Source organism: Camarhynchus parvulus, chromosome 21 (genome assembly GCF_901933205.1).
Source record: "Camarhynchus parvulus chromosome 21, STF_HiC, whole genome shotgun sequence".
Classification (NCBI taxonomy): domain Eukaryota; kingdom Metazoa; phylum Chordata; class Aves; order Passeriformes; family Thraupidae; genus Camarhynchus; species Camarhynchus parvulus.
The window spans coordinates 6,623,144-6,645,115 of NC_044591.1; the positions used below are offsets into that span (position 1 = coordinate 6,623,144).

A 21,972-nucleotide genomic window follows, 5' to 3' on the forward strand; every position below is an offset into this window, starting at 1 on the left:
AGGAAAGAGATTTATAAGATAAGAGGCAGACCACTAGATTCTCACATGATTCTTGAAGGGACTGAGCACAGTGAGGAAAATGGAATGAACAGAACAGCATTGGGAAAAAAATAGGGAAATACTTTCTCTCAATCACCCCTGCTTGAGATCCATAAAGCACTGCTGGTAGATAAAATTCCTGAACTTAATACTTTAAAAAACCTAGCTTTTTAATATCACAGAGAGATGAACATCACAACTACATCCCTTCTTAATTATCAAAGAAGAAGACTGGGATTGCCTGGAAAACCTCTTCTTTCCTCTGGACAAGATGCTTTTAAGGCATTGTGATCTTGGCCTCAAGATCAAGGGAGTCCTGGAGCTGATTCCTTAAGCATATATATGGAGTAAGTCTGCAGGGTGGACACTCACTAATGACAAGTCATCTCTGCACTCAGAAATACACCTGCCTTCATGCTGATCATTTCTCACACACAGTAAGAAAAATGGACAAGATATTCTAAGGCTCTCCTCAGGCAATTATAGCTAACTTCATCACATTTCCCTTTGGAATGATTTTTTTTTCAAATTCACCACCTATATATGCACACAGAATGAATTTTCCATGCCCAAATTATTCAACTTGGATATATTAATTACATACAAAAGTGTGAATTTCAAAGCCAGATCTAAGTGTCATCTGTTCCAATATCTCATCTTGCTTTATTTTATCACAGTCCTATCACTGCACTACATGAAAAAGTATCCATGTTCATTCATTGTTCTAATCTAGCAGGAAATTGGCAACCCAAAAATAATACCACTGCCCTTGGATGCAAAAGCAGTGTCACAAAAACTGGAGCTTTGTGTCTAGTACAGCTCCCAAACAGGTATCTCAAGAAAATCACCTCAGCTAACAGCGGAATTGCTCTAAATCCACTTTCCAACACTTTGAAAACAAACATTTCTGTTGTTCTGCGGCTGCAGTAAGATCAAGTCCATGCAGAATGCAAAAGGTTAAAAGGAACAATAAAGGAAACTGCCAATTGTAAGTGAATTATATTTGGCTTTGAAAGCTGAGCCACGGCTATATTATAAAAGGCATCTCTTTGCGTTGTTTACCATCACCCTGACTAATGCAGACCTTTTTTTTGTTTTAAATAATCTCATGCAAATTAGACACACACTTCCTTCCAGTTGATTGCTATCTGCAAGGAATAATCTAACCGCAGAGGGTACTGAGCAAGGACTGAGCTGAGGAGAAGGATGCACGGAAACTGTCTTCAGAGCCCCACAGAATGCAAACCTGCTCCCTTCCCCCAGCCATCCGCCTCACTCCTCTACAGCACCACAGCCACTGCAAAGAATTAGTCATAATTTTCACAAAGTTTTAAAAATTCCTTTTCAGGCTTCAGGGTGTTGATTTGAATAATCCAGCACCCATGACGGTTTTGCACTCAAAGGCTCTTGCTGAGCCTCTTTTTTGATTGTCACTGCTGCCACTCAATTTGCAGGCATCACTCAGCCTCTGTAAATTGTAGTCAAACACAGAAACAGAGCAAGTCAGAGAATGAAAAGGGTTGTCACAAGCATCTCTTGGTGCCTGCACCTCGGGTGCTGTATTAAAGAGCTCTTTTGTACAAGAACTTTTAAGACTTCACTGTCTGTTTATGTCCTTTTATAATATCTCTTACTATTTAAGGACCTCATGTACATCAAAATACTGTTCCTCTTATGACCACTCTGAAGTTGAGGAGTACTCACAGTATTGTTACCCCTGCTTCACAGATGAGGAAGACGTGGGACATACAGACATGAGAAGTGCTCCAAGGTCAGAACTGAACCTCCAGCAGACAGAAAATAAAACTCAGGAGATGTTTTACCTATTTTCTGTCAAAGCACAGTAGCAATAATCGCAATGTAAAATCCTTCCACGAACTTAACCAGATGAGCCACTACTTTTTCTTCTTCTGACGCAGGCTCTGGTATATTAGTGACAACCCTTTTCCCATCCTACGCACTGAAAATATATTTTTCTTCATTATATTCCTCCTTACATTGCTCAGTCCAGTAATTCACACAAGATTTTCACAACCTGAAGGCTACATCAGTTTTGGGGAGACATTTCTGTTTAGGTGAAATTAAGAATTCCGCCATAATAAGGAAAGGTGGTAGGAAAAAACCAGTTTCTTTGTGGGTTTCCAAAGCCAGTTTTATTAGCACTCTAGGAGACCACCCTGAAGCAGCCCCCCACCCACATTCAGCAGGGACAAAAGGCAGGAGAGGGTGTGGGGCAGGGGGTGACAGCTGCTGGCTTTTCCCCACACACTTTCTATTAAGGCAAAAACAAAGTAGGACAGGACAACTTGTTTATCTACAACAAACTGCGTGACCACCTGAAGTTAGTGCCTGGTATCACATGACTAAAAGGAAGATCTGCTGGTCGGCACTCTGAAATGACATTACACTTCTGTTCCTGGAAGCCACTGAGTCAACTCTGCTCAGAAAGAACACGGCCACATTTTAAAAGAATCATCATAAAATCCTTCTGGGATCTGATCCAGACTAATGATTCCACCTGTTCAGTCAGTTACATGCAGTGCTGGGTGACTGTTATCAAATCTGTCTCCTACGTCCTACTCTGTGCTTAGCTGAATGTTCAAAAAGGTCAAAAAGGCAAAGTCTCCTGATCTATTTTCTTTCACACATGGTCATTCACGAGGCTGAGCCCAACCCAATATCTGAATAAAACCTAAGGTTTCAGAAACATCACTCTGATTTTTTTCCCCTTAATTTACACTGAGGCATTGCATTTGAATGTAAACATCCTACTACTGCACTTCCAGCTAAAATTTTAGTAAAGGAACCCACACATCAAAGAAACATGGACTGGTCTCAACTGTCAGGCTGAGAAATGCAGAAATAAAAGTAATTCAAAAAGTTGCTGAAAGGGCTTTGAATTCTTACAGCTCTATTCATCTACGAGACTGTTAATTATGCAAGTGCAATCTTTCAGAAACATGATACACTTTAACCCATCAGGGTGACTAAGCAGCAATCAGAACTGATAAGGGTGCTCTAACCTCAGCTGCACAGTACTAAAATAAGGAAGGAAAATCAGACTAACAGAATAATGCTAGGAATTACACAGTGAGTCAGCCAGGACTGAAAAGGTTAAAATAAAAAGTATTTTGGCATAACAAGTATAAATAAATAAATAAATAAATACAGCAGCAGTTTCTCTTCCTAGCTAAGCTTTTTGGAGTCTATAATAAAATGAAGTGTAATGGAGGAGAGGAGGGCAATGTCAGAGGGTGAGGGTTTGGGAGAGAGGTTGTTAAGTATCTCCCTCTCCTCAGCTGTGTTTACTCCATTTACAGGATCCCGGGTGATTGATAGACAGACAAAAGAAAAGCAAGCAGATAGTAACCCCCCTCTGGGAGCACCAGCAAAGGGGATAACTCCTGACATCATACAGAGCCCCAAACTCTCCTTAGCCACTTGTAATTAAAAAGACAGAGCAAGATATGCAAACCAGAGAAAAAGTAAAAGAGGATTTTTTTTATTATTTATTATTAACATTTTGTTGGAACAGTAGAGTGCAATAAGGACTCTCAGAGCCGTTAAAAGTCGTCGGGTGACCTGCAGACCCCTATTTCCCAGAGCCTTGTATAAAATTGAATTTTTTAAACATAAATTACACGTAATGACGACACTGTAAAAACTAACAGTAATGGAAAGCTGTGCTGTATTTCATTAGCCTGTATTATTCCGTGCCACCTGATCCAGCCGGGCCTTGTTTATGAGTTAGTGTGTTAGCAGATGCCGATGGAAGCATTTGCTTCGACCTTGCTCTTCTCATTGGGGCATGAAATTACGACGGCAGCACCTTGATATTACAGCCATAAATACAGTAAACTGCAAATTTAAGCCAACGGCTCCTATTGTCTCTGAACATAAAGCTGATCGGTATTTATTTAAAAGGAGAACGAAAAAAAATATTATATATCACCTTGTTTATGGGTCCAGTGTCCCCCCTTCCCCTAATCTGCCTTATTCACTTGGTTAAATACTAAACAAACAAACTAAATCCTCTCTATTTTCTACTGATTAAATATTCTTATGAAATGAGTATTGTCTTCAGAAAACTGGATCAAAGTATTTTCACTCTGAATAAAGAAGGGCAAGTGACTTGCTTAGCATGTCTTGGAATGGAAGAAACAGAACAAGTACTACAACTTTTCTTCTCAGTTTTATACGTATGAGAAGTTCAAAATGGAAAATGAAGAAGGTGCTTCTGGTCACTCATTCACATTTGTGTGTAATGTGTATACATAAGAATAAGAAATATGCTTTCTTCCAGTTTTCTATTTAAAAATAGCTCCCATGTTAACACTATTTCAGAACAAGGCGGGGAGAGGGAAAGAAATTGCAGTGAGGTTAATTGGAGGGGAAAAAAACATGGGATTCCTTCTCTGAGGCAGCAAACAGCAGGGAGAATGCCTCACTCTCCTATGGGCATTTTGGGTAAATATCCAGTAAAATTTATCAGAGGGGAGAAAATCAAACACAAAGGCAAAAGGACATTGTAATATCACAAAGCATACCACAGCATAAATCACAGCATTATAAGTCAGTCCAGAATGCATTTCACTGGTAGTTTCAAGGCAGGGAAAATACAGTTTCACTTGCAGCAAGAGAGGTCAGGTCTTCCTCTTCTAATGTAAAGTAAGCTCCTTGCCTATATGAAGTATGTTATCTCTGTTCCATAGAAAGAAAGAGGAAAGAAAGAAAGAAAGAGATACCTTAAGTAAAAGCTCCCAATACTAAGCTGTACATTTGAGGGGTCAAGGCACTAAGAGGAGAATTCAAGGAACAACATGCAGGATGAAAACTGGACTCATGCTCGGGATTCTGCAATGCCAAAGCCCCAGTAGATGGAGAGCTATCACAGCCTCAACAGGATTTGGACACTCTTTCTTGAATTAATCTACAACATATCTTCAGGCAGCAGACACCATAATTCAACAGGTATAATTTTTGCTCCACAAACAGTTCAAAACAGAGAAAAAAAAGGAGATAGCAACATGACTCTAAATCATGCAAGACTGGTCCAGAAGTCCTCACCGACCTGAACTACAACTTGGGTACCTTCTTCTGAAGACCTGCCCATTACAGAATCATTCTCAGAAAACCATGGTCAGCAAAAAAGACAGAAGAAACAAGCATTTCTGTAACATAAATAAAAATCTCTCCTAAAAATGGAAGGAGATTTTATTTTCTCATCATCTGTGATGGTGCTATTTTTATTTTTAGGTCTCTTGCCTCCAGCTTTTCCTTTCTATTATCACACGAGCCTAAAGCACAGTACCTGCTGTAAAGCCTCCTCTGAGTGGACACTTAGATTATGTCCACTTGCCTGTTGCATGGCTAGAGCTGGAGACACTACATGTGTGACTAACCTGGAAGCCAGTGCTGCCTCACAGAAACATAGGACAAACATTCAGCCAGTTCATGATGTGAGAACACTACACAAGAACTAAAACCTCTGCATATTTGAAATTATTTCAAATTAGTATCTACTTGGCGTTTGAAGGCTTTGAAGACTATGCCAGGATACCAGTTCCAAGGTAGCTTATCAAGAATAGTACATAACCAGGGCTCTGACATCTGTTTAAAAGAAGTCCTTAGAGATCAAAAAATCCAGCTAATGGAAGAGACACTACTCCAGTAACCATAGTGCTGTCATGACTCGTTACCACAACTGACAACTCCCTAGAAATAAGACCAGGCATTCAGAGAAAACAAGTATTAGGTACACTAAACAGGTACGTTTCCAAGCACATCCAACCTGTGACCTGTAAATTGCTGCTGCTATTCCTGCAGAGAAGCAAGTCTCACAGTGATGGCTCCTGATCCTCATTATTTGTATCATAATACTCCTCAGAGATCCCAAAAGGCATTCACTGGGCAGGTATGGTGCCAGGAACTGTGCAGCCCACAGAAGGCAGGCAGACCCAAAGTGTCCCACAAGCAGTGTGAAGGAAAGACAGGCTGCAAAGAAAATCCCTGCACTCAAAAATGAAGTAACTTGCCCAGAGTACACACATCAGGCCTATGCAATTTCCTATTAAATTGGGAACTACAACATGAAACATTCTGTAAAGGTGAAAGATTATTAATTTCTTCTACATGTTAATTTCCAAAAGCAGCCCGGTTTGATACATGGCCCTTAAGAAACCCATGCACTACCATAGCTTATAAAGCTTACCACATATTTTAATAGCAGCAGTGACAGAAAACATTTGTGCTTCAGATCCATTTATTTTGTGTGAACAAAATATATTTTGTTAAGCAGCTTGTTGAGCAATAATAACAAAATGATTAGCCTTTGGCTACTCTTTGATCTGTGATATTATCTTTAGGAGCTTCTAAATAGAAAGCCAGAGGTGGTCTTAAATTCAAGTAAGGTAAAACACCAGCAAAACAGGAGGTTTGGTTTTGATCTACCTTCGAAACACCAATTTTAAATTGTATTTCCAACAACTTGAACCAGCATGTCACAAGAATTCCAATGCTGATTCAGAAGGAGCTGGCCAGGGGGGTTTTGCAGTCAACCAAGACATTTGTAACTCCAACTTCTTTGTTACAGCAGTGAAGAATCCCCAGGCCTTGCTGTGGTATGGGGGTGAACACAGACTGCATCAGGTCTGATCTCGAACGTGGAACTCTGGATCAGTCACTGCTGATCTGGGATTACTGGACTGGGCTGGCTTGCAATTCTAGAACCTGCCACTCTTTCTGCCAAAATCGGCATTCAAAAGAAAGGAATCATGTAACAGAACAACAATTTCGAGCCATTCTATGAAATTTTTAACCAGATTTTTCAGAATATCTGAAGGATGCCTTTGTTTTATATATAAGAACGGGGAAATCTGTCCTGATGCACCATTTCTGTTTCCTTGCCCCAAACCCACTAACAAGAGCACCTGGCTATTTTCTACCTTAGACAAAACCAGTCACAGAGCAGCCTCTGCAGATGAAGATGAGCTGCAGTGTGAAGAGCAACTTCCCTCAATGTTATTTATATCCTCTTTTACTTTAAACTTTAGAAAGGAACAAACCAAACACATTTGTACAGACTCATCACAGGAAAAATCATATTAAGTGTCTACAAATGAAGTTGGAGTGCTTGAAGAACACACAGTGAAGCACTGAACACGCAGTGTGACAGGGCATACTGGACACTCCCTCTGCCAGGAAGCTGCTATGGGGAGCATGGAGAACTCATAGCTACAGCTGCACATTTTGAGAACATGTAAAAATACATGGAACTGTGCATAGAAAAAGATATGGAAATGTAAAGAAACCAACACTGGGTGTGGAGCCATGAACACATGCCTTTTTCTGACAGGCATTTTCTCACAACCTTACAGAGCATCTTGGCTCCTCTAACTCAATTTCTATGAAGTGGAATTAGTGTTAGACACCTGTGAGTCAGGTAACATCACACTAAGAAGATAAGTTGAATTAAGAAAATTACATCTAAATGCTACATATTTGATTATTATGGTACAAATGTTTCAGGTAAATTTAGTTTGCACTTCCCCCAGAAAGACAGAGATGCTACTACACTATTATAAAAAGACAACGTCAGCAAGAATTCATTACAGATTATAAATCACCCTCGATCCTCATTATTCTGTTTTTGAGAAATTTTTTACATGCCATTAAAATATTTGCTGAATGTTACTAGAAAGGTAGCCACCTGTAAAATTAAAGGCTGATGCTGCCAGTAACAGTGTTGAAATACCTTCTGTTTAAAAGACAAACCTACTTTGTAATTTTTAACACAAGTATATAAATATTTCTCCACCCACCCTACACAATTTTGTTGGTTACATCACATCCATTTAGACAACAACCATCTATGTCATCACACAGGATGTTAATCTTGGGTGGGGAAGAAAGAAACAATAGTAAATTAACTTTTAAGAAACCAAGATTAGACATTTAAGCAGGGTCCTTCATGATGAAAGAACAACAAAGACAAAAAACATTAGGGGACAAGTCAACAAAATAGAAGAAGTTTCAAAAGATCATTTTTCATCTTTTGGTTTGTTTATTGCTTTTTTTTCTCCCCTTGTGGCTTCCACAGGGCCTCTTCAGGGCTCCAGAGAAAATTAAAGAGCCTGGATTAAACGCCCAAAGGACGACTAATGCTAACAATACTAAAAATAACGAGGTTAAGTGGTGTAAAAACTATGGTGACCACACACGGAGAACTGGAGTGGTAAGGTAGAAAAGGAGTTTCATCATTGCTCCCTCGGGACATGCACAGAACACAGTAACTGCTTCTAGTTCTCCGGGGTTCCGATTACCATGCCAAACACACCTCCAGAGTTTCCTTATTAGTATAATAAAAAGCCTCTACACATTTGTGCTCTATTCCCAGCCTTGCTATTGACCTTGTGTAGGCCATTTAACCTCCATCTGCCTCAGTTTCTACGTCTGTGAAAGAGAAATAATATTACACTGTATCTTTTCTAAAACATTTCACACTGGCACAATCATCATGTGCAAAGACTGACAGGTTTGAGAATCTATACACGCCTTATATGCACTTGAGTGCATATAACAAATCATTTATTCAAATAACATATTTATACCTTTTTTTTGGTAGATCGTCTATGGAAATAGTTTCAGATTTTTAAATCTCATCAAGGACTCAAATTCATGCATTGCTTTGACTGGGTGCTAAAATACAGGGCATGTCTCTGTTCTCTTCTTAGCCCAGTGCTCCTCTCAAAATCCAGTCACTGGAGTTGAATATTCAATAAGGAAATACAGAAATATCTGTAATTTTAACACTGTCTGTTGTCTTCTAATGCATCACAAAAATTCCAGCCCAGGAATTAAAATGGGAGTGGCTATACAAAATTCACACAGAAACTGGGGAGAACATTAAGAAACACTCAGGGGCATGTTCTTGCAATACAACACAAGTCGGATCAGTAGGGGAGGCACCTGAAGCAGTTCAAAGTATGAGAATAGCTCTTGGAGTTCCTAGGCTAGGAAATATTCCTAAACAAAGAATCACTGTACAAATAAAAAGGGAGTTAATAAAAATGGGAAGATACCCCCTTCTGAGCACTATGTAAGACTGTATCTCCTCTCTGGGATGCCAAAAAGTGGACCAACATCACTGTCCAGGTCTGCCCAAAGGGCTGTTCAAGGTGCAGGTCAATGATGAAGGGCCAAGGCTGCCCTCAGCAGATCCCTCTCTCTCCACGTGGCTCTGCACTCCAGTCTCAAAGCACAGGAACCAAGCCAGGCACAGGCACAACACTGTTTGATGTGCTGCTTAAGGGGCAGATCCCTGAGCAGCAGCTTCGTCCTTGGTCCCCAGGGATGCCACAGCCCCCAGACTCCCGAGTGCCAACGACCGCATACAACAACTCAGCCCTTACAGCAACCACTGGGAAAAAAGCTCACAAAACTGACTCTGATTCTTTTCTTCCTCTATTTCCTCCCTGTTTTTTTTTCACTGCTACTGCTGTCTGTGTCAGGTGGCCTGGCATGGAAAAAGCTCTCCTTTTATGATGAAATATGTGGGACCAGGTGAGGCCCTGAGTCCAGAGAAGCCAACAAATGGGCAAGAGCAGCTTGTGTTCCTCCTGACAGTGCATACACTGCTGAATGCCATCCTCAGCTATCCAGCTTTATGAGACACACACACCAGCACTCGCTTTACCCGACACTAAACTCACACCTCGCAAACAAATTATTTAACTACTCTATCCCCCAAGGAAGACAGAGATCATTTCAAATGCAGCTCCCTGCTCGTCTCTCACATACACGCAACGGCCTGATAGGTTAAATGCTGCCATTTAATTACAGTAATGGAACCTGCTATTTTTTGGTTCCCTTGAATCCTCTCTCGCTCTCTTTTTTAAACACATACAGAGTCATCTTTTAAACATGTATTTTATATCCTGAGTTTAACAGCTGCATTCTCCTGGTTACTTGAAGAGCAGGAGTAATGATATTCTGATATTCTTTCCAGTACCTCTGAGCAACAGTCTTTTAAACACTACATAAAAAACACAAGCTGGGGGATGCTGTAAGAAGGGATCCTGGCTAACACTGCAGAGGCCAATCTGCCCCTTCATTTACTTAGATGGTTTATGTTGATTTTATTGCATAAAACCAGCTTAACCTCTTCCACCAACCCTCAAAGCAGCTGGGGTTTGCAATGGTGGATAAACATGAAAATGCTTTAAGTAATTTTACTGAAAATTCTATACAGTACATCACACTGACAATATAGCACAATATGGTTGTATTTATAGATCTATGGCTGGCAGTCAGAATTATCTCAGATCTAACTGTTAATACATCTGCCTCAGTGTCCCCACCTAAAATTCTTCAGTTTCCCACTAAAATGTGGACTTTTCAAACTCTTTCGAGAATATAAAGGTCTAATGAAGATGAAAAAATGTAATCTGAAATGTTTTAAATTAATCTTATAATCTTGCCATTTCATAAAGGGTGTCACAAGCCTAGTCAGCTAATATTCATAGAGTACTTTGAAGATGCAAAGTGGCATAGAAATATGGGAAATAGGTGTGTTAAATTCTTGAGCATGCTGCGTAACACCTTTCTCTCAAGTGAATTCAGGAAGGAGGCTGTAGGTGGCCAAAGCCCAGAGTTTTATGGTTAGTTATTATTGAAGAAGGGCATGTAACACAGTACTACGAGTAACACAACAACTGTTAGTGGATTTTACATTTCATATTGCATAGCAATTAGAAAAAATCCAGAAGCAAAGCGTAGGTACTTCCAAGTCAAAATAAATTCTTACCTATACTAAGGCCACAACACTCTTAGAAAAATACCCATATTATACCTGTCCTCAGGTTGATCTGTCCTCTAAATGTGAAATGCTTATTTATTTGTTCCGTGGTAGTTGGCTCGCAATCAGCCAGCCAACCATGCAGGGATATTGCCCATCTTCATTCTCTGGTATGGATATCCACTGGTGTCTCTAAAGGATGGCATCTTAAAAGGTGAGGCAAGGCAGAGACAAAGACAAATTTAATTTTATCACCGTAAAAAGGGACATTTCCACATGGGCAGCAAGGACATGAATATCATGTGTATGCAGGGGTGGGGGGATTATAAACGCATTTTTGGCGAAATTCAATAAAGCTGATTCCACTGCATAAGGTCAGCAATTTACTTTTAAAAAATGATATGATTGCAACTTTTAATATAACCCATGTATTTGCTGCAAGATGCTCTAGAAGATTGTGTAATGTAACCACCTGACCTCTCTGCAGGAGCAGAGATCACCCCATTTACCCTTTATTGTCTTGCTAAAAGCAATGCACATTTGCACGGTATGACAAAGTCAACAGCTTTTACTTCAGAGCGCCTCAGGTTTCATGAGAATGAATTCTCTTCTCTGCTCCAGGAGAAGTGGAGTCACCTGGACTAGGCTCCAGGAGAAAGAATAGCAAGGAATGAACAAAAAACTAAATTAACCTCTTAGTTAAGAAAAGAATGACTGCACTCCAGACTAAAATTAAGAGTTTGCAGCAGAAAAGCAAACTGTAGGATTTCAGGTTCAAGGGGACCCAAGACATAATTTTAAACAGAAGAGAAATGTTGTCTAAGAGATCCTAGAGAATTATCTCATACATTTTACCTTTCCTAGCAGGAAAGCATCATTAGGTCTGAAATGGATTTTAGCAGAACACCACAGATTATCCTAACTACACTCTTTGTTTTAGCCTCAAGAGGGAAGGCTGTCTCCTTAGACTTAGAATACCAGGTCCATTCTCAGAGCGGGTCAGAAGCTGAATTCATTTACTTGTTCTGGGAAGACTGTGGGGAAGCCCTGAGCTGGATGACCATGAAAAACAAATTCCTTCTGTCACAGAAATATTTTTATACAAACATACATAGATTTCTTCAACCATCTCAAGGTGAATCTTCCTTCAAAGGTCAAAGCTGCAGGGCTGGATTAGGATTGCACGCAATCTGCCTGAGCCTTGACATTCTGACATTCTAAAGTTTGCAGTTTTCTCCTCCCATACATAGCTGATGGAAGTAAACTCCTAATCTCTCTGAAAGTGTGGCTTTTACTGCAGTACCTTCAAAAATCACACACAGCAGCACCAAGAACTCTGAAACAAGCATATCAGAGCAGTTTATGAACATAGCTAACATAAATCTTACTGAGTCAATAAGGCAAAAGTGGTAATTAACCCCATTTTACAGATGGGCAAGCTGCAAACAAGAAACTTAACCAAAGCCAAGGAAGCAGTCATGTCTCAGATCTCCCATGCCTGCTTTTAGATTGTAACTACAAAAGTGACTTTCTCTTGGACTTGGCATTTACTTTCACTCAAAAGCATTATAAATAAATATTTAAATTTACAAGTCAGACTTAGGGGCTGGGTCTTTTTTGCCCATGACTAAGGCTAATGATTTCAGGCCTTGGAATATAATTGACTATTTTAGCATTATCTTCTAGGTAGACTTCAATTCACTCTGCTGTAATCATATTGTTTTTTCAGTACTACCAGGAATGGAAACATTATTTTGTCAGTAAACAAGGCAGATATGACTCAAAATACACTCAATGAGCAATAGGAGTTAATTTTGCAAAGCCATTTTTAACGGCTCTTTTACATTAAATAGTCACTGTCAGATAGCCAAGTGGAGAGACATCATTAAACCCATGACATTCCAATTATTTCTTAAAATTAAGCTTACAAACAGCATTTTGCAGCATGCACAACTTCCTAAGCATCAAAACGGTCTGTTCCAATTTATCAATAATTTTCAAGCCAAGAAAAGATTGGCTTCCTTTCTACACTGCATCACATGAGCAGTTATGTCTAACCTGCTGTCAGGTGGTTTTCTGCCCTCTCATAAATGACTAGTGACTGGGACAAGAGTCAGAGATGAGCAATAAACTGATTTCTCCATGTTTATAGGGACTGAACAAACTAGTTTTTCCAAACTTCCTTTCAAATCTTGAGGAATGATAGCGAAGGGCTTCTTCAACTATATTCTTCCCAAAACCCTCCAAAGAAGCACCATATCTGATTCCCAGGATGTCTTAAGGTTGAGCAGTTTACCACATTTTGTTAGCACTACTGTACATTCCTTGTCACCAAAGAAGCCAAGAAAATCCGTACAGTTCATGACAAGTTCAGACATCACAAACAGTGGTAAAATTGATGGGGAAAGGAGTCAGCATGATGAATAGGCTGGTACTGAACAGCAGGCGACAGATCCGCATGCAAAAGAGTGGCAGGACAGGAAGACATCTCCTTCTCAGCAGATGGATAGTGATTCTCAATCATTTTCAGGAAGAAAAAAGAAGGCAACTAATACAAAACACAGAAAGGTGGAACTAATTTCTGGATCACAAGCACATCTATTCCTCTGCATTATGATACTCCAGGAGTGGAATGTGTGTGTTGAACATTATCAGCACTGGGCAAACACAGCAGAGTGCCACAAATGGATGTGATTACCCCTAATGCTGATTTAGATAGGAACTGGTGTGAGTTTGTTAGCAATGACAGCTTTCATTCTCTCACTCTTCATTCTTAAGTTCCCTAATAAGCTCTTTGGGAGACAATCACATTTCCCCATTTATGCAGGGCTGTGTAGAGCCAAAGCTTGGATGGGAGGCACCTAAAGAACAAACTGGTTGCATGACAGGTGCAGGACATATTTTTCTTTATCCTAGCAAAATATTACAAGGCACACTAGCTGTCTTGCACAGTCATAAACAGAGGCCCAACCATCTTTAGTAATTAAATATCCCATGGTGCTTTTCAAGAATCTTAGTAAATTTTTTACTCAGTAATTACATTCTCTATCCCTAAAGCTCCCTCTGCAAGATCACTTAGATAAAGTATTCTTCATTTCCTCTCCTAAAAATCACAAAGTGATGTTGAACAGCTGCTGTTGTCTACCTCAGAGGTGGATGCTTTTTAGTGGGAAGCACAGTGAGATCTAGATCAAACCATGATTCTGATAATGATAGCTAACCCTATAAACATCATCCAACATGCTCCATGCTTCTAGCTGCAAAGTTTCCATAGTTAATGGTACAATGTGCTCCAAAATCCTGAAATGAAAAGCATCATGAAAACGCAGAATGTGCTGACTTCCATTCAACCTCTACAGTGATTTCTGCAAGTCTACACAAGATGTTAGAGTTACTTTATGCTACTTGAACACCTGCTGCAAACTTCTTAGATAATCAGAAAGCACCTCCCTGCTTCTACCTATGCTAGTGAACTCTCTCTTGCCGTGTGTTGATTTGTACTAGGAACTTAAAACACTAAGCATGCTCTTGCAATAAATTTTTGCTATCAGTATCTGAACTCCAGGTCCTGCTTGTAGCTTTGCAAGTTCAAGTGATGAGGTCTGTGCAGGCACTGGTGTGAGCAGCTAGAGAACAAGTTACCTGAGATGCAAGGACAAAACAGGACAAGCCTCACTCACACAATCAGTCGTGCAATTGTCTGGTTGGGACAGTGCACCGTTTTTACAGTAGCTAGTATGGGGCTATGTTTTGGATTTGTGCTGAAAACAGTGAACAGGTTATACCTGTGTCCCTTGATCAGCTGAGGTCAGCTGACCCATCCTCTCGTGCACTTCCAGCCTCCTCACTGTTGGGGTGACAAGTGGAAAAGGCCTTGGCTCTGTGTGCAAGCACTGCTCAGATAAAACACCTCTGTACTACCAACACTGTCCTCAGCACAAATCCACCACAGCACCACCCACACCAGGCACTATGGAGAAGCCAACACCAGCATAACAGTGAAATAAAGCCCTTACTCTTTTTCTGCACCATCTCTCAATCCATATCCTGACAGGAAGTTTCAAGAGAATGACAAGTCACCTAGCATTCCTTGAACAGTCAACACTTATGGTCTAATCCCACATTTGTGTATCAAACATGGTACTTTCTAGAAAAGAATAAGGTTTGGAGAGCCAGAGCAGTTTGGCCTAAATAGGTATTTTGACACCATAGGTTACTAACTCTTATTTTTCCAGCTGAGTTGGCACTGGACTCCATTGGCTTGCATTGTATTTTATTCTCAAGAAAAGCCTTTACAAAAACTGTTTGAGCTTCACTGAGACATGTTAAAGAATTAATTACAAAGTAAAGCTGAAGGAGAAAATTAATTTTGGAAACACAAGAGGTTACTTTTCTTTTCCTCCCTTTTCTGGAAGTGGGGGAGGAAAGGCAGTTATTTTCATCTTCATGCTGGGGGCAGGAGCTGGGAGCTGTCCAGTCGATAACCTGGCCATCAGAACAAGGTTTGTAATTAAAAGGTCAGTGACCTGGAAAGCTGGGGCCTCACTCTCAGAGCTTCTCAGTAATGACGGCACTATTAAATTAAGACTGTTATGAAATCAATGCTAAAAAAGCTTTCATGGTAACGAGATTCCATTCAAGGACATGCAAACTGCCTCATGAAATGGACTTAAATTATAAAAAAAAAAAAAGAGTAATAAAAGAGGGTTAAATTGAAATCTGCCGAAGAATTTGCTTTTTTTAAGCCCTCCAGCAGTGGACTGTGCCCCCATCCTTCAGGTCCAGAAGGTGATTCACTTGGGTTTCTTTGACAAAGGGGAAAAGGCAGGTTCAACTTCCAAGAATGCAGACTACAGAAAGAGGAACAAAATCAAGTCAGTTTTTGACTGGTGATTCTGGGGCTGACAGCATTTGTTTCCAGGGGATCAAGTGCCTTTGAGCTCTGACTGGGAAGGGCACGTAGAATTAAGTAATTTTTTCATCTCTTCAGAAATCACCATAGTCTGGCATCTTGACACTGGAAAAATTTTCTGGAACATTGATGCACTGCAGAAAACCTTCTGAGTGGACATTTTCCCAACATAACTCAACAATTGTACATTAACTTGCTTTAATGCACCTCTGTTCTTCCATCACTATTATTTCTGAGCTCCTCATATGCTTTCATCAGTTCCCACAATCCCACTCTGGAAAGGCATTACTGTAGTCATTTTACAGATGAAGAGAACGAGCAACTAAGAAAACAGTTCTTCATCCAAGATGACACAACAAGCCTGTAACCTCGCAGTTTTCCCCTTCTCTGCCCCAAAAACCCAGCACCCTGAAAGCAGAGCTTCCCATGTATAGTGCATTTCCACCCCCTTTCTCTGTCTTGCCAGAATTTAAGAGATTCAGAGCACACAAAATTAACAAGCCACACGAGTTACCGGATGGGTAACTGAGCAGTGCAGGACATCTGAGGCACAACAGTTAAATGACAGACACATTTCCACAAGGGTTTAAGCCCCACATGCTGTCTAATTACTCCCAAGGCGCCGCTGATTCTGTGGCATGTCATCAGCAGAATCAGCGAGTTGGACAAAAAACAAACAGCATCTTTTTTTTCTTTCTTTTCTTTCAGATACTCTGAGGGGAAACAGCTGTTTTTCCCTTCATCTGAAGAAGTTCATGATAAAAAGGAGGAAATGTCATAAATTACACAAAATGCCAGTGTAAGCTTCAAAGAAAATGATAAATGATTCTAATAACTTCATGTTTCTCATTAATGCCTCTGTATATGGGAGTTTAAAAGTGCTTAAGACAACAGAGAAATCTCATCTGACTTTTGAAAGCCCTTTTACAAATCCAGGATACCCTCACTCTCCCAACTGTCATCAACACTCTACCACCCCATGTGCCAGAGAGAGCAGTTCAGCACCACCTGAACTGCACAGAACCAGAACACCTGATTTCAGCCTCTACAACTATTGTTTCACCAAACCCAGTCCAGCTGATAATCCTGCAGAAACTTTCATTTTTCATCTCACTGAAATGTATTAAACCAAATCCAGCTCCCATACTAAAAGGAAATAAAATTTGATTGGCCCTTATGAGGAAGAAGATGCTTATAGAAAAAGAAGAAAATATTTTAATTCTAGGAAGAACCACCTCTATGAGTCTCAGAAGTGAAATTTCTTAAGCCAAGTCAGGCTTGCAGGACCTTTTTCAACTGGCAGTGAGGACTCTCTACCAGACAGCCTCAACTGGGGATAAACATTATCACCGGGATGACAGGGACTGTACATCAGAGAACAGGGGGAACAGCCTACCAAACCCTGTAGTCCCTCATCTGCTTGGGCCTAAACCAGCCACAACATCTACGTTTCAAGAACTGACTCCATCTGCTAGACCACATAGGCACCACGCCAGCACGGAACACAGGCCACATTCCATGTGGACATACTTCCAGTGACTGCTGGATACAGGCGCTACTGGACCCTACTCCTTCCTATCTCCTATGGTTAAGTTTAGAAAAAAACAATTAGCAAAGAGGGAAGGAGGGCTAATTAACACACAGGAACAAACAAACAGTTCTACCAAACCATTTCTGCTCTTTAGTAATTATTAGCCAAGTAATTCATAAGAAGTATTAGTCCGGCCACAGTTTCTCTGCGCCTCCATCTCCCCACCCTTCCTCTTCTCCCAGTCAGGGATTTATTAAAATTAAACAGATTAGATGGAGCTCCTGATACGAAAAACTGTTCAGCGAAGCCTGCGGTGGGGAAGTGCAGAGCAAACACCAGAGACATTTGTCTCTAAATTGTTCTAAATACCTTCTGCAAATGAAATTCTAACCCAGCTGTGTTGAGAGAGAAAATGAGGACTAACTGGTCATTGTCAGCACAGAAGAAGATCAGGCAGTTATAATATTGCACAATATACTGGGGGCTAAGGATCTCTCGGCAACAATAGATTTTGTATCAGGTTACCCCGGGTAATCAGCACAGCTTTTAGGCTCAGCTTTCCCTTGCTTCATTGCTTCGATGATAGAGTTGAAATCCCCAAGCTTTTATGATTAATTACTCCCCGTAGGTCCACATATTTCAAGGAAAAACTCATGGTGCACAGCGACCAACAGGCTCCAAATTTTAATGTCATCCTGATGGCAGGGCAGGGCAAGCAACATCCCTACGTGATTGGAATGTCCTTTTAACTGGCACTAGGACAAGCAGTGAGAGGATCACACTCAAAATGATGTGCCCCTCGTCATGACATCATTGCCAAAACACAAGGCTGCCATTCCCTTCTAGGTTCTCTGCTATTCAGGATGAGAAAACTGGTGCATATAATATTTGAACTCTCCATCTCATGACTTCAGGTCTCAGGCATGTCAATAGGCAGTTCATAACTCCAAACAGAAAAATACGTATTTCATAGGCTTCCCTACTTTTCAAAGCTCAAGATCTTTAGCTCTAGAATTTGATGTACCTTGAAGTACTTATGACTTCAATGTGTATGTGGGTCACTCCCCTCTGAAGTTTGGAATTTGTGTTTTCAGCATCATTTCAACACCTTACAGTGCTCTACAACACACGTAATTAACTTCAAGTTAAAGCTGTTGTTATTTATGTCTTCTGGTAAGCAATATGGTCCCGGGACTGCAGCAAAATATAGAGTGAACATCACCTGGAATGCACTGCAAGTTGTGGAATAAAAACTTTAGAAATAAAATAGAAACAAAAGATAGTTCCACTATGAGTCAGAAAGTAAAATAAATTTTCTGTAGGCAATGACCAAAGTATGCTGCACCTCACTAAGATGATATAGGATTTGTCAGGATCTGTTCTATCCCTGCTATAGAAAAGGGCTAAACTCAGTCAGTAGTTTACCATTTCAGCCTGAAAGTCAGGTTGACCCCAAGCTTGACCTTAACCTGACCTTGTTGACTTTTACCAGGTTCTTTGCCTCTCTCTGGCTCTCTTTGGAAACATTTGACCTTTTCACCCAGAGATTGGCCATTCTAATGCCAGTGTCAGTAAGGTTTGAACTGACCAGCTAGTCCACAAGCATGAACTGTCCTCATTGCAGAAAAGATCTGATAACAGTTAACCAGAAATTTCCCATGTGTCTTTTGTATTCTACAATTCCACATCTGGTGCAAATATTGTACTAGTCAGTTGGGAAGAAAAGAGACTGATATTTCTTATAAACCTCAGATCTTCTTTTGGGGCAGACTAAGTGCTTTGTCTGTAACATCTAATATTCCACAGCAATACATTTTGACTTTACATTAATTCAAGGTCCCTCATTATCATTGAGACGACAACCTAAAGAGTTCATACCTTTCTTCTTCAGGAATGCTCTTCTGGTTGCAAGAGGACTTTGGCGGACTCGTGGATTCTGTAAAAATTTCACTGCTGTCACAATCTGAGGAGAGTAGGAGGATTGGAGAAAAAAAAAAGAGAGAAAAGATCCAAGTTAGGCATGGTCAAATCCCTATTTTATATTAGGCACCGTGGACTGCAAGGTAAGGCAACACACCCATCACACGGAGATTGTCTGGAGACAACACCAACTTTCAGAAATGGTTCAGCAAGTATCAGAGTTTTTGGTTTAACTCTAAACAGCACAATTATCATGTTTAGCTTACAAGTTTCTTGTTTAATTACTTTGGGAGCAGCTCTACCTGTACAAAAAACTCCTTTAAGATTATTACATGCTTCTGTTATTTACATTGTGATCTTCTTACCTAAGTTGGCTCCTACAGTTAAAGCCAGCCTTGAGTCAATGCATGTGATCTGCAACAGTTGGCTTATTGTAAGAATGCTTCCTTTCTATCTGACTTAAAGCTCCCTGCAGATTCTAAGAGATCAAGGCCTTTTCTGCCATCATTCTAATTTATTGAAAGCAATAAATAAACCTCAGCTTCTCATGACTAGAGAAGAAGCGACTTCACATGTTTTGGATCACATAACAACAATCAAAAAAGTCACTTGGAATGACACAAATGGGTAGGCAAGTAGTTAAATTTAAATTGCACACCAGCAAAAGCCACAGATGACTTTTGCCTACAAACTGACTTCTACATCCTTCTTGAAGGTGACAGAGCACCTAAAACAGAGCACTTGTACAAGCAAAGGGTAAAGTCTGGGATAATACTCAATGGCATCAACAACAACAGCACTAGATGTTTACATTTCCATTTAGTGCCAGTGAAAGGTATTTGGTTCTTTTCTTCATATGGTAGTTCCATTTCCCACATACTTCCCTATATTGTCATACACGTTATTACATGTTACTGCACCAGTGATTCCCTCCACTTTTATACAAAAACATCTGTTCTGATTGTGGCATCATGAGGAATAATGTGCTAACAGCACATCCATGTGAACTAGTGGAAGAGATTACTTTCCTTCTCTAGTGCTAAAATTAACCATCCTAATATGCTAGACCCATGTTATTCAGGTCTTTAAGAGTTTATCTTAAAATACAGTTTCTGGAATTCAGTTCCAAAAAGGTTTCCAAAACTTTGACAGCAGAAAAAGAAGGGAAAATACAGCATCACTCCTGAAATCACTAAGTTTCACTTTGTGTTTGAATCAAACACTTCGAATATGCATTTCTGGTCAGAGAGCAAAGTTCTGATGGGTTTAATGGCACTTTCAATGTACTCCTCAGTGCATTCCATCAATGTTTTTTTCTTTTAAATTGCATCTCTTATTTCTTTAAATACATTAATCAGGCTAGTGTAGGCAAAACGGATCCATTGGACAATGCAATAAACATGAATTATCATCTATCCAACATGCATAATGGCTTAAAAATACATAATAGCAGGTGTAGTTTAAATGATTAGTTATTACACCTGTGGTGGGTCTGATTCAATTGGGGAAAATCATCTTTAATAGGTTAAAAGGTTTAGATCACCAGGCTTCCCTTAAAGTGGCTGTAGAGAGGGTATGATGGAGTACGCTGTCATTACTAATTCATTTAAGAAAAACATGGGGGATACAGCAAAGAACAGCATAAACGAGTGAATCCAATTTAAACATCAGGTAAAGCAGAAAACACCTTTTAAAAAAGCATGATAAATGAATTTGGAAGAGAGATGAAATTGACATATTTATTTTAACGGGAATTTGACAAAGTCCCAGCACACTTCAAAGTTGGGAGGATAAAATGAATGGGGTATTTTTAATTCTTTTCATTTTCTTGTTTTCCTGCATTTTTTCCTTAAGTTCCATTCAGTAATTTTGAACCACAAAACAGCAGAGTAAAAACCACCCCACATAAAGTATACTTTGGCTTCATTTATGTGCACTTGATCTGTCTCCAGCTGAAATGCAGGTGACAGGCAAATCGCAGATTTAAACTGTGCTGATATTGCTGTGCCAGATGCAGAAATATAAAGCGCCCAAACTAATAACCTTAAGATAATATGCTGAATAAGAAAGATGCCCAAATGAGCAGACCGACAGACACTTGAACATATCAAAGCCACTCTCCTTCTAACAATAATTACTTGTTTGTGTCTTCAGACACTCCTTAACACTCCCTCCCACATTTAGTGAGATAGACATGAACGGCCTGCAGACCTGCAGTTCTGCAAGCTCTTATATTTAATTATCAATTTTTAAGTATTACAAAACCTGTGAGAAATAAGCAGTATTTTTCATTATGCTAATTCAATCACAACCATGTGAACATTTCATTGATTCTAACCCTTTATTAAAGCTTATTTTTGCCTTATAAAGATGTAAACATTTCGGTAGTAAATTTCAGTCCAAAATAAACTTCTATTTTATCTCTCCCCTGCATTACTTCCTCCATTATTCACAGCCTTTTTAATCTTAAAACAAAATGAAATTACAAGCAACAACAACTCCATAAAAAGAATCCTGGACATGTATTCCTCCCTCCGGTAATCCCATGTTTCTCATACTGTGTTTGCATTTACCTCTGAACATTCGTTCCTATAGGCTGAGATGAAATGTCTTCATTTTTGTAATTAATCTCGTATACACGAGTAACTTACAAAGCAATTTTGGCCATGTCAAGATGCCAATATTTTCAACAAACATACACAAGAATTTCCCTACCTTCTATGGATCATTTTCCTTGCACAAACAAGAGCAACTGCACTCCATAATTTAAACAAC

General features: G+C 39.8%; 1 protein-coding gene across 1 annotated transcript in view; it reads right to left on the reverse strand.

Moving 5' to 3' along the window:
- Window positions 1–21,972, reverse strand: part of PEX14 (peroxisomal biogenesis factor 14) — a 66,290-nt gene that overhangs the window by 15,667 nt on the left and 28,651 nt on the right. Inside the window, exon 3 of the mRNA XM_030963867.1 lies at window positions 19,156–19,240. Within this exon, the coding sequence (XP_030819727.1) occupies window positions 19,156–19,240 (85 nt within the window). The remainder of the gene's footprint in view (window positions 1–19,155; window positions 19,241–21,972) is intronic.